The sequence below is a fragment of the Denticeps clupeoides genome, chromosome 2, assembly GCF_900700375.1.
Source record: "Denticeps clupeoides chromosome 2, fDenClu1.1, whole genome shotgun sequence".
Taxonomy (NCBI): domain Eukaryota; kingdom Metazoa; phylum Chordata; class Actinopteri; order Clupeiformes; family Denticipitidae; genus Denticeps; species Denticeps clupeoides.
The window spans coordinates 17,557,242-17,570,524 of NC_041708.1; the positions used below are offsets into that span (position 1 = coordinate 17,557,242).

Sequence of the window (13,283 nt, forward strand, 5' to 3'; positions counted from 1 at the left end):
ATTCTCACTGAAGGCATCAAAACTATGAATGAACACATGTGGAGTTTGTGTAATGTTCTTACTAATTAAGTTTAGATGGAAACAATGGATGAACAATCTCATGTTTCCTTTTTAAACAACTTATAATGAGTTGTTTAAAGAAACAACATACACAATATCGCTCTTATTCCACTACCTTGTTTAAACAGATTTCTCCTTGTCTGTTCTTGCTGAAGTTTACCAAACCGTGGATGATTTCAGTTGGATCAGCTTCACGGAAATATGTATTAAAAACCAGTTTCATTACTCAAGGCTAATTTGCTTCCAATTGCTGTTGACTTTCTGCATTTTAAATGTAATTTGTTTTTAGCATTACAAAATAAAAAAATCAGCATTCATTTAATAAATCAGCATTTTTTGTGCTGCACTTTATGAATTTTGCAATGTTTTATTAGAAATGTACTTTTTATGTAAAATATTACATGCAGCTGTGTTATCATCCATGAAACTCACTTCACTGTTCACCATCACTACAATATACTCTTTAAAGTCTATCATAGTGGGACCTTCAGATTCTGACTTATTTTGGGGTGCGTTTTAAGGCAACCTTCCTGCCACGAAAGCACCCCTGCTTATCACCCACAGCCATAAAAATCACTCTACTAATCACCACCAATACAGTGAACTGTGTGAAAGAGGCTCTAAAATGCATCCAGATATGTTTTAAGAGATTTATTAGAGCTATACATTTCTTTGTATAATTTACACCGTTCCATTTCATACATTCTTTCCAGAAGATTATATACATTATCCAAACATAATCTTTCAAACCTGGGCCACACTTATGCTACCAATAAAAATGGCTAGATTTAAAATGTATTTTGTTCAGGGTATTCCATGTGCTTGGGGCACCAGAACAAGAAAGCAACAAGTGGAAGTTGATATAATTTTGGCTGAGCTCATCTTCTACAGTCTTCCCCTTTCATATATGTCTGTTTTCTTAAGTCATGTTTTGAATGAACACTATTTTAACTTTTATTCCATTCGCTCTTCACCATGTCTGTGGTCATTTATATGTGGCTGTGGATGCTGGTTTTGCTGGTAAGAAGATGTCTCCTCAAGGTTTTGGGGGGTTTGGGCCCATTTCCTGTGTCCTGTGCCTGTGAACGGAGGGGTTGAGGCCAGGACATGAACAGGTGAGTCAGGAGGGTGGACTGATGCCATGCGTGCTGGAGGGGAGGATGGAATACTGGCATAGAGATATTTCTGTGCAGATTGTGCCAGGGGTTCAGGGCTTTGAGAGATAGGAGGGGGTGAGCTTCTGTATCTGCCTGGGTTTCTGAGAACTTGTGGGCTTGTTCTATTGCTGGGGTCTTCAGGTTCCTCATTGTACTCCTAGAACAGTATGAGAGACAGGATGAGTTTAAATCTGCACACTTCAGCATGATTTAGCTGATGAATGGCTTTGGGAACAGGGAAGAACACTGTCCTGTACAGTTCTTAATGTTTCACTCAATATGAAAAATTAGGAGCTCACAGTTTCTCTAAGGACGTAGAGGCCAAGTGGTTTTTTCCATTCATTCCGTTTGGGCACCACGTCAACTGCATAGAAGAAAACTTTAGATGGGAAAATTTCCCTGATGCTAATAATTTCACAGATGTCATATAAGGGGTTACTTGTGTGATAACGTCTCACCTTCATTACTGCCATTACTCAGCTCCACAGCTTGTCTCACACTTGTCTCAAGATTTCTTCTGAAACATTCAATCAGAGGAAAGAATTTTGTTGTGGATTTACAGAAATAAATGTGATTAACCACAGTTAATTCATGATTTAACAAGAGGGCGCAATTACTTTTTCATATTGGGTCATGTATTTTGGCATAGATTTAAAATAAAATAATCTCTTAAAACTTAATGTTTGAAGATAACATTTTAAAGATATCTTTAAAAGTTATCTTTCAGATCATCACACAACTGTAAATGTCCATATAATAGAAATCAGAAAGGAGCCAAATGCTTCTTCACAGCACTAAAATGGCTCAGGTTTTAAATGTCTGCATTAAATGGCAGCATTGGCAGTGTTCTTACTTTTTGGAGGGTTTCCAACAAGCACACACAGTCACCAAGGTGATGAGAAGAAAAATTCCCCCAGTAGCAAGAATGATGTACAGTGAACTTCGCCCTGCCAAAACATGGTTAAAAAGGTGATGAGGAATTCAGACTGTGCATGTGAAATAATGGTATCAGATGTACTGTGCATTGGTGTGTGGCACACTTGCAAATTTGCTATTTTCAAAGATTTAAAGACCATGTGCATAATAACCGTTCCTGTCATGTTTGAGATGAGGTTCAATTGCATAGTGACTGTACTTAAACATTAACAGAAAATAGGCATAGTGGCCAAAACACAACTCAAACACTCTCAGGGCAGGTGTGAACTTTAAAAGAATGGATAGAACACATACACCACAGACAAGCCACAAGAAAAGGAGGAAATGCAGGAGCTTGCATTAGGTTGGTAATTGTAAATTGGAAACACACAGACAACGAGACAAAGTAATGGTGGGCCAGAGGCTCCAGGATATTACAGCTCGTATTTAAAAAGGGGGCATTGTTAGATGGGCCAAATATCAAGTATCACTGTTCTGTAATTGCAAAAAAAAAAAAGTCCTGGGCTCCCCAGAGCCAACATCAGATGGCAACTTCATGCAAGGAGACTATCTGCAAGATATTGCAGAAAAAAGGCCTTTTGTCTGTCTGGAGGTTTTACACTTGACCCTAACTGTTCCTGGCACCCCAGACAGTGTGTGTGTTGTGGTTTTCGGTGTGGTAGTGCCCCCCATGTGAGTGAGCCTTTCCTTTGCCCATTTCCACTTCCCCATGTTTGTCCTGTATTACAATAAACTGGTTTCTGTTCAAGCGCCTGGGTCCTCCCCTTCCATGGTGTGACATAGTGGTGGGCACTTAACATGTATACTGTATATTAGGTTTGTCAAAAAAAAAATCACATATTTTGCAATGAATTAATCATGATTATTCCCAATCAATTATGTACCCAAAACACTGGGAACCATATCACATGCATTAAAATATTGGCTGATTTGCACTCAAAAAAAAACACCACGCTGTCAGCATGTTGCTCCTGTATTTGACTGCCTTGCCAGCCATGTGTCACTTTTAAATGCCAGCCATTTAAAAATAATTGAACTTGAATCTCCTTTCATTGCCCATTTATATGCAGGGATTGTTGTCTTGCTAAAAATTGCATCTGTGTCATAGGTCAGACCCACACAGGAAATAATTAAAATGCAGCTATGTTATTTTTCACTACAATTACTTATATCACCAGATTCATAGTAAAAAAAAAACACAATTAAATAATGTTACATTTATGTAACAGTTATGGTATATGGAGCAATGCCACTGAGCAAAGCACTGTCCCCACACACTTCTCCAAGGGTTCTCTCTAGCTTATTTAATGTCCCATAATCTCATATAGCTGTGTTGTGTTAAATTAATTTAAGGATAAGTCGATAACACACTCGCCTAGAAACCAAATGCAGTCAAATGTTAAAGGGATACAAAAGTTCATTAGCATCTATCTAGGTACAGTGGAATCCTTATATATTTAAGGTTATGGTCACAACCTGCTCAATAAATAATGAAAAAATTTACAAAAATTTTAAATGCATCAAACCCAAGTGCAGAGGTCAACCACCAGGGGGCCCCAAGAATTCCTGAAGAGTCAAGAAATCCTGATTTACAAAATGAAATGATAGAAATAAAGGTGAATAATATAAATAAAATTGACTTATTTATATAATGCAGAACTGATCTGTAGGAGTGCGGGAGTGGCGATGATCATTACGGGATACTTGTAGAACTGGTGCTGTAACATCGTGTTAACTGTGGCGGAAAGACGTGAATGTTTCTTGTATGATTTTATGATTGTATAATTGAAATGTTCCGTCGTGCTTTTCCTAAACCATGTTCAAAAAATGTCACTTAATGCAAGGGTTGATTAGGATTGCGGAAATGCCTTCTATTACTCCTTACGACATGTCATCATTTTAAATATTATCTTGTTGAATATTTGTGCTATGGCTGAGAGTCATACAGATGAGAGCGTTGCGTTTCGAAAGTGATGTATTCTTTTTTATTTCATTACACACGATCTGACTTAAGAAACTTCTTCGCAGGCAAGATTGCAAAGCTCCTCATTCATACCCAACGAAACACAGAGTCAGAGTGAGGGGTAACAATGAGTGTTCATATGCCAGCTACAGCCTACATGTCATTCTACCAAGGAATGATTGCAAAACACAAACAAAATATTTTTAAAGTGTTTGTTTAACTTGCATCCGAGCTTATTGAGTCACTGCAACATGACACTATAACAAAATAAGCCGAGCGAGCAGTGCAGAGGAAGTGCAGACATTCTAACCCTCTAACAGGCTGTAATAAATGTAAACATTGGTGGGCAAGAGTTCTGATTGGATAAGCTACTCTGTCTTCTGGTGGAGTCCAGATGACTGTATATTAATTTATTTCAATAGAAATCCAGACCTGCCACCAGAGGGAGAGTGGCTACCATTTATGAAACAACATTGCCTGGAAGATGTCACAACTGGAAACCACTCTGGTGGCAGATCTGAATTTCTGCTGTCGACAAACATCCAGACCGGATGAGGATGGTTTATGGATGACGGCTGACAATGACGCTAAACACCAAAAAGCAACTTAAAAAATCTATTTGGAATTGCATTCAACTAAATAAACAATATTCTGTGCAAATGCTCTCAATAAAACATGTCAAAACGTAAAACAAATATTAAAAATGTCATATATCACCGAATACTAACCAACATAAACTAAAATAATTAGTTACTGTTTTAAAATGGCGGGGTGGCGGTAGCCTAGTGGGTAACACACTCGCCTATGAACCAGAAGACTCAGGTTCAAATCTCGCTTACTACCATTGTGTCCCTGAGCAAGACACTTAACCCTAAGTTGCTCCAGGGAGACTGTCCCTGTAACTACTGATTATAAGTCGCTCTGGATAAGGGCGTCTGATAAATGCTGTAAATGTAAATGTAAAATAGCTTATTTTATGCCAGCTTTACAGAGCTGTTCGTCTTACTAGTAAATATCCTGTTGACTCGTTTGAGCAGAGTTGAGAGATTGTACAGGATTGTCTGGAACAGGCGATCTGCTCCTGCTATACAGTAGATATTAGAAGGTAGCATTAGTACAGAGAGAGAGTGAAACTTTCCATTATGTGCCAACGTCTTCAAGCTGTTAGTGTTTGTAATCAAGTTCAGTTTTATCTACAAGTGACCTTCAGCCTTCAGTGTCGACTGTGCACAAGGAACTCATCCTAATTTCCGACAGGAACAGATATGACTAACTGGTTAAATGAATATGAATGAATAAAGGATAACATAAATGAAGTGCTACATTTTCATGTTCTATTATTGGGGTATATTAAGCCTATTTAGTGTCATTGCCTTGCGGGTGGGCACTTAAGCCTGTAACTTTTAGTCAACAATTCAACTTCTTAAAGTATCTATATTTGCATTTAAAAGTGGAAAAAAGTGAAATGATCGATTTTTGAAATTGCAGTACACTGCACAGCACATGGTGCACACCCTTAGTGAGCAGTGGGCAGCCATGAAAGGGACCTCAGTGGCACCTTGACTGTTTCTGGATTTAAACCCGCAACCCTTCTGTTACGAGTTTGATTCCTTATCTGCGAGAATGTGTGTATTTTGCTGCCAGTGGTGGATTCAATATCCTTGATAATGTTTAGTCTGTGGTAGTCATTTTGGAAATGGAGTTTGAAAAACATTGTTAAACAAGTATGCTTGAGAAACTTACTGTAGACTGTGAGCTTGACAGGAAAGCTCCTCATGCTGCTAATGGGATTCTCCACAGTGCAGCTGTAGACATCATCATCAGACATCAGCACCCGCAGAATGGTGATGAGCCGCTGGTCAGGTGACAGGAGGAGATGGGAATCATTGGTTAGGGCTTTGCCACCCTTCAGCCAGCTGTAGGAGGCCTTGGTGCCAGTCTCATGGGAACAGTTGAGGGTGAAGAGTTCAGTTAGTTCCAGAACGGATGAGGCCACCATTTGAACAACTGGTTTGGACACTGGAACTGGAAAATGGATAGTCTGGTTTGAATTGAAGGCAGTTATATGCGATGTGTGTGTGCAAAAGCATAAATACTCTATAGATGGTGCTGCGTACCGTCCACCGTCAGGTCGATGCTCTTCTCCCCTGTGAAGGTGTCATCAGTGATAGAGATCTCAACCTCGTAGCCCCCCTCGTCAGACAGCTGAAGGTTGTTCAGCAGCAGGGAGCCATTCTCAAAGACCTGGATGCGGTTGCGGTACTCCGCCCGGAGGTTCCCGATGATATCCGTGCCAATGGACTGCACCACAGTAACTGGCTTGTCCCGTTTCAGCTGCCACTTAATAACGGGGAGGTCAGAGCTTGTGGTGCTGTAGCTGACAGACAGGAGGCCTGCTCCTCCTAGCATGCCCCTCACCAGAGATGCTGGGCAGCTGATGTTCACTCCGGCCACTTTACCTTCATACCAGCAAAACACAAATCACAACCATTCACAATGAAACGAGGCCTGGAGATGTTCTCTTTAATCTGCTACGCAAACACGTGTGATGAATGAGGCTTTAGAAAAACGTTAAAGTGCACTGCATGGACGTACTGCCCTCAGTAAAACTGCCACGAAAAGGCTCAGCACAACTCCATGCACACAGTGCGTTACTCCCCATTTCCATAACTGTCCTGTGCAGAGCGAGTCTGCGTAGTGGCGCTTGATTGCCGTGGTAACAGTGGGAGGTTGCCAGAGTGAGCACACAAAGGCCAGAATTGTGGTCCCAGTTTCCTTCGCTGAGCTGGGCCAGCAAGGGATGAGCTTTTTGTGAGGAACAGGGGCCCAGTGATCACACGTAGCCCAGCACAAAGAAATGCTTCACACTGCCACACATATAAATGTGTGCTTCCCGCATGTCTGATCCAACCGAGAGTAGAATTCTCTACTTATGGTGGCCTAACTAAACTAAGTTAAACTGGCATAATGCATTTAGACAGACTAGCAGACTCATCTTGCCAAATCTACTCTGCAAGTTAATTTAAATAATCCATTACGTAATCCACGTTTTACATTTATTAATAATCTTCCCATCTGATTTGAAACCCTCTCAGACAGTAAAACTGGAACTGATACTTGAAAACCATACATATTTTTCCTTCTTATTCTATTTGTGTAATCCGCTACAGACGGTGAAATACCTCTCCCCGAAAACATAATTAAAATCGCGACTGCTGTGGCTACATAACTGTCCACACTGCATAACTTTTACTCAAAACTTTGTCTGGCTGTCACAAGCAGAACAAAAAAAAAAAAGTCTCCCCTTACCTGGCAGAAGAGCGGCGAGGAGGCAGAAGAGCTGGAGGAGCGTGGGAACAACTGGCGAGGACATGTCTCTGCCCATCTTCATCATGCCCACGAGGCGGAGATCCCCTCGCTCCTACTCTGCATGGTTTGGCCACCGTGAAAATGTCTCTGAGTAGCCTGGTAGATTCCTGCTGGTCTGGGGTCTCTCAGAATGCAGCCTGAACAACTGCCTGTATGTGTATGTGTGTGAGTGCACTCTGTGCATGTGTGTGTCTGTGTGAGAGGGAGAGAGAGAGACTTTCTAGGTGAACCCTTTTCTGAGTGTGTATGTGTGTGTCTTTATGAGAGTTCCCCGAGTCTGTTCTTTGTGTGTACCTAGTTTATGTTCAGGGCCCTCTTTGTGCCTCTTTCACAGGCTGTTTCTTTCGAGTGAAAAGTCACTGGTCTGAGACATTACTGCACTCACACATGCTGTGGCCAGTTGGCTCTTTGTCTTTGTGATGTAGTGTGTCTGTCCAAAGGGGAAGAAGCCATGGTGAGACATCACCAGTAACCCTCCACTCGATGTGCAAAGCATTCCATGTATTACCAAATGTAAAATAAGAGGCCTCACACTTTCAAGGTTGTGAGTTTGAACTGGCACCCCATGTTGGCCCAGTCTGAGGCCTGATGTGAAACCAAGTGATTGTCATTGTGATTTACTGCAGCACAGCACATGGTGCACACACCAAAATGTGTCCTCTGCTTTTAACCCATCCCCCTGAGTGAGCAGTGGGCAGCCATGACGGTCGCCCAGGGAGCAGTGTGTGGGGACGGTGCTTTGCTCAGTGGCACCTTCGCGGCTCGGGATTCGAACCAGCAACCTTCTGATTACGGGGCTGCTTCCTTAACTGCTAGGCCACCACTGCCCCAAAAATATGGAGCGGATATTTGTGAGTCATTTGAACATGCCTGGAGAGATCTGAAGATATTTGTGCACCAATGCATCCAGACCTATTGGAGCTTAAGCAGTTTTGCAATGAAGGACTCAAACTCAAAAAGGCTTCAACAAAGTATTGAGCAAAGCCTGTGAATACTTTATACACATGTTTTATTTTTTGTACTTTAATAGTTTTTTTTTTGTCATTATGGGCTATTGTGGGTAAAAAATAAAAACCTTCAAAAAACTGTTAGAAGTATTGCAGCTGAGTATAAATTTACAGTCTAAGTTTGTAAATGATAAACAAAACTATTGTCACTGTTTAAAAACTGCAATCTTATGTTTTCTTTAAACAAGTAATGTGAAAGCATATTTATTTCTTTTAAATGGCATGTAAAAATCAGTTTATTATCTATTTAAAAGGAATCCGGTGTTGGACACAAGGTAACCCAGCCACTGGGTACACATGTGACCGTGCCTTCCAAGCCTGTGTAAATGGGGAGGGGTGTGTTAGGAAGGGCATCTGGCTTAAAACTTTTGTGTGGACAAGCAGACTGGCTGATCTGCTAGGGCGACCCCTGATGGGAGAAGCCAGAAGAAAAGCTGCATTAAGTAGTAATGAAAATGGAAAAATAAAATAATCTTACTGAGATTAGTACAGCTTTAAAGCAGCTTTAAGATGAGTAAAATAATGTCAACACTTTATCTCCACCCTTTTAGCACTGAGAAGACTCCAACCGTCTCGTAGCAACTAGTTAGAGTAGAAATATTTCAGTTCTTTAATCCATTGTGTGAAAAACTGAGCCTGTAAAACGTCTGTTTATTGGTCCTGAAAGATTAAAAAAACATTACATGATTTGTAATATGTATTTCATTTTTTTTTAAGTAACTGCTTTGCAATGTGCATTTCAGATTTGCCCAAATAATGCAGTTAATGGTTTAAAAGAAAGCTTCTAATTTGCCTTGAAGGCCTGATTCATGCGATCTCCTCTGAATAGTTGATGTCTGCTACTTGAATTATATAATTCATTTCTTTGGGCTCTAATCATTTACATTTACATTTATATTTACATTTACGCCATTTGGCAGACGCCCTTATCCAGAGCGACTTACAACGTGCATTCAAGTTACCATCGATGAAGAGATCAATTCCGGTTCACTAGGACCCCAACTATGAATACATCTTTTGATTCACTCTGTTGTAGATTCTGTACACAAGTTCGACAAGTTCGACTAATCTGAAGAACTTCTAAAGTGTGGTTTCTGTTTTTTTTATCAAATGCACTTGAGGATACGATCAAAGTCCTTAAAATTTTACAGATTGACTGACCTTTATGTTTTAAAGTAATGATGGACTGTTGTTTCTCTTTATCTTTATCATAATATGGATTAGACCACTAATCAAATGGGGCTACTCACTGTATAGATCAACCCTACAAAACACATCTTATGATCTCAAACACATTAAGAAGGCAAATAAATAACTTCTTAACAAAGCATATATGTTAATTAAAAACCATTTCAGGCGACGACCTCATGAAGCTGAGTGAGAGAATGCCAAGAGGTCGTAGAGCTGGATAGCTTGAAGAATCTATAATGTAAAACATATTCTAACTTGTTTAACACTTTTTTTTGTTTTCTACATAATTTCCTATGTGTTCCTTCATAGTTTGCAGGATGTCAGTTTTCATAGACAATGTAAGGTGTGCGAGGCAGGAATAGATGAACACAAATGCTCTACTCACAAACAGGGGGATGCAATAAATTAAACAGGCACAAAGACCCTAACACAGACACATAAACTAAACACACATGAAACAAGGTAAAAGATGAATGACCGAATGAGGACAGGACACAGCAAGGGAACGTTTATAGTAACAATCACAGATGAAAAGGGTGGTAGGGTGGTAGTAGCCTAGTGGGTAACACACTCGCCTATGAACCAGAAGACCCGGGTTCGAATCCCACTTACTACCATTGTGTCCCTGAGCAAGACACTTAACCCTAAATTGCTGTCCCTGTAATACTGATTGTAAGTTGCTCTGGATAAGGGCGTCTGATAAATGCTGTAAATGTAAATGTAAATGAAAACAATCAAGGTAATCAGGGGACACAAGACAAGGCAAACATGAAGCTCCGGTCATGAGGACATGGGATCGGAGTACAATAAAAAATGTCTGGAATGTGACAGGAAGTTGGTGTTGTTGACGTTGTTGTGTGGCTTGGAAATTGTGGCAGTGATGAATGGACAGGATGCAGAGCTGGAGGTGGCAGAGATGCTGAGATTTGCAATGGGGGTGAAAAGGATGTAGAATTTAAAGTAGTGCATGTAGTCCTCTCAACTGGCATCCTGTAGCAGTCCGAATCAGATTCAATATACTGATGCTTGCCTACAAAACCAAGGAAGGTTCAGCAACCTCCTACCTCAGTACTAGGAAAGCATTCATCTAGACTCTTCTGTCTTGGCTCCTAGGTGCTGGAATGAATTTCTATTAGAAATTCTATTAGAAATGTTTTCAAACATACTCTAGAAACCTTCCTTTTCAGGAAAAAAAGGTTTGATTACTGTTATTAATTTATTAAGATAACGCTTCTTACAGATCAGGTCCTAGTGAAGCATATGAGGAATATACAGGTACAGTTATGTGTTTTGAGTTTACTGTCAAGCATTGTCAAGTAAATGTACCCCCCCCCAAAAAAAAAAAAATAATATTAATAATAATGATAATGACTTTCTGTGACCTTCTCACAGAAAGTCTGATCTGTTTTTTATATATATATATATATAATAATATATAATCTACAGATTGGCTGTTTAACTATAAGAACTGCATGCAGTGTCTGCTAAAGGCTGTTACTCTCACTGTGACAGTGACATTCTGTTTCATATATGTCACACTCACAAATTAGTTCCACAGGAAAATAAAAAAAAGATCAGACGTGATAGTCAGATGGTGAAGTATGAACATTTTGAAAATGTGAGAGTGATACACTGACTACAAGTTAAAAACATCCTGCTGTAATCCTGTGTGTTACATCTGACCCAGATGGCAACTTGCAACTGTGAAATTGGTCAAATTATCTCCCAGAAACAAGAAGACATGACTGAAAGGCGCTTCGGGTCTGGTGAAAACTCAAGGGTCTTTCTGTTGTGCAAGATCAAACACAATCTTTCATCCTCGTGCAGACGCACACACAAACTTGGACACACACAAAGTCTTTGTGACTGCACAGACACCGGACACAGAGTGTATGCTACTTTTGGGTGCATGTATCCTGGGTGCCGTGGGAATTTGAACTAATGGCGTGAGACTGAAAGTCTCAGTGTCACAGTCATCTGCCTTTCTGCCATGCGAAACACTTACCTTTTGGGTTTGCCTGATTCCATGACAAAATCTCCACTAAACAAAACTATACAAGATTTATCTACACTGTAAAAAATAAAAAGTTGCAAAAACATAAAAATTTAAGGCAACTTACTGCAAAGCATTTTTACGTTGCCCATGTAGTTGGTGCATTGTTTCAATCTCAGCAAAGAGATTGAGCTTGCAAAGTGAGGTTGAGAGAATTTAAAGCACTGCCCTGTGTGAACTCACAGTGTAAAGCCACGGGGTGTGGGAGAAATGCACAACATGGTGAGAAAACAAGGTTTTTAATAACAGAAAAGAAACAAGGGACACGCAACATAATTAAAACTCTTCCATGGCACAGGTTCTGCCCTGAGCTCACACAGTAACTTCGGAAAATAAGTCAGCACAACCACATTGGCGTGATGCCGTGATGTTGTTGGCGTGATGAATTCTTAATGAAGAATTTAAAAATGCTTTACAGCAGGTTGCCTTAAATTTTTCATTTTTTTCTGACTTTTTGTTTTGCAGTGTGTTTACATGCATGCTTAACAGAAAATCTTTACATACAAAAGACACCATAGGGCTGATCCATGCCTCAGAAAAGAGTAAGAATCACAACAGCACGGACCCTCAAAAAAATTGAAAGAATGTTTGCGAGTACATCAAGGCATGTCAGTAAATAGCAGTAATAGTTTGGATATATCATCCATTACAACATCCGCTGTGTTTAAGGAATGTCAGTTCATGGCTGTCACTGATTTGACTGAGGAGATATATTGCACTCAAACGTGTAATCTTTGCTGGGTTGTGTACCTGTTAGTAACTCCTGGACCACAGTGTCTCTTTAGTCATTCCTTTGGACAAGCCATGGCTTTATGTCCCTTCATTAATTTGTCTTGGTCCAGCAGTTACATTGCTGTGCTGGGGTGCGTGTTTTTTTTTAGTGGGGCTTAGCAGGGAAGGAAGCGGACCAGTAATCAGAAGGTTGCCGGTTTGAATCTCAAACTGCCAAGGTACCTCTGAGCAAAGTACAGTCCTCATTTGTCTTGAGAACACTAGGGAGCGACTATATGTTTTTAGGTCAGATTCTGTTTCTGTGTGACCGACCTCACAAAACAGCTTAAGGTTTAAGATGTAAAATAGACAGTTTAGGACATTGAAATTGGGGAGATTTAATTAGAGTCTTAATTTCCTTAATAAGAGCAAAAAAAGGGTTGAGATCAAACATGACAACAACATAACCAATGGTAGTCTGAAATAACTAATGTCGTGCCATCTGCTGTCTGATTTTTCCTCAGTCAAAAGCAGATGTCTTCAATAACTGTAACACCTCTAAACTCAAGCCAAGACAATCTTAAGTTCCTGAAGCTGGCAAACCAGGAACTATTTTTCAGATAGCCTTGCTGGTTTCAGCCCGTGTAGATTTTACACTTTTGTGTTTCTGTGGAAATGACTAGGGGAGAAATGTATTGGAAATTAGGCGTTTCTTTAATGTTTGACATGTTTACCCTGCCAATCTACTGTAGTGAAAGAGGTTGCTAGGTTTTGACAGGTCCATTGAAATAAGGCCTGCACTGTAGGAGGCATGAGACACATTTGTCATCAAACAG

The 13,283-nt window shown here is 40.2% G+C and overlaps 1 protein-coding gene across 1 annotated transcript; it reads right to left on the reverse strand.

Moving 5' to 3' along the window:
* Positions 1 to 696: 696 nt before the first annotated feature.
* hepacama (hepatic and glial cell adhesion molecule a) lies at positions 697 to 7,718 on the reverse strand. The gene is made up of 7 exons (XM_028969921.1): positions 7,426 to 7,718; positions 6,234 to 6,575; positions 5,860 to 6,141; positions 2,071 to 2,164; positions 1,676 to 1,734; positions 1,517 to 1,581; positions 697 to 1,374 (listed from the first exon to the last, which is right to left on the reverse strand). Exons 1-7 carry the CDS (start codon positions 7,508 to 7,510, stop codon positions 1,015 to 1,017), a joined length of 1,287 nt encoding a protein of 428 aa, XP_028825754.1. The 5' UTR covers positions 7,511 to 7,718; the 3' UTR covers positions 697 to 1,014.
* Between the last annotated feature and the right edge of the window lie 5,565 nt (positions 7,719 to 13,283).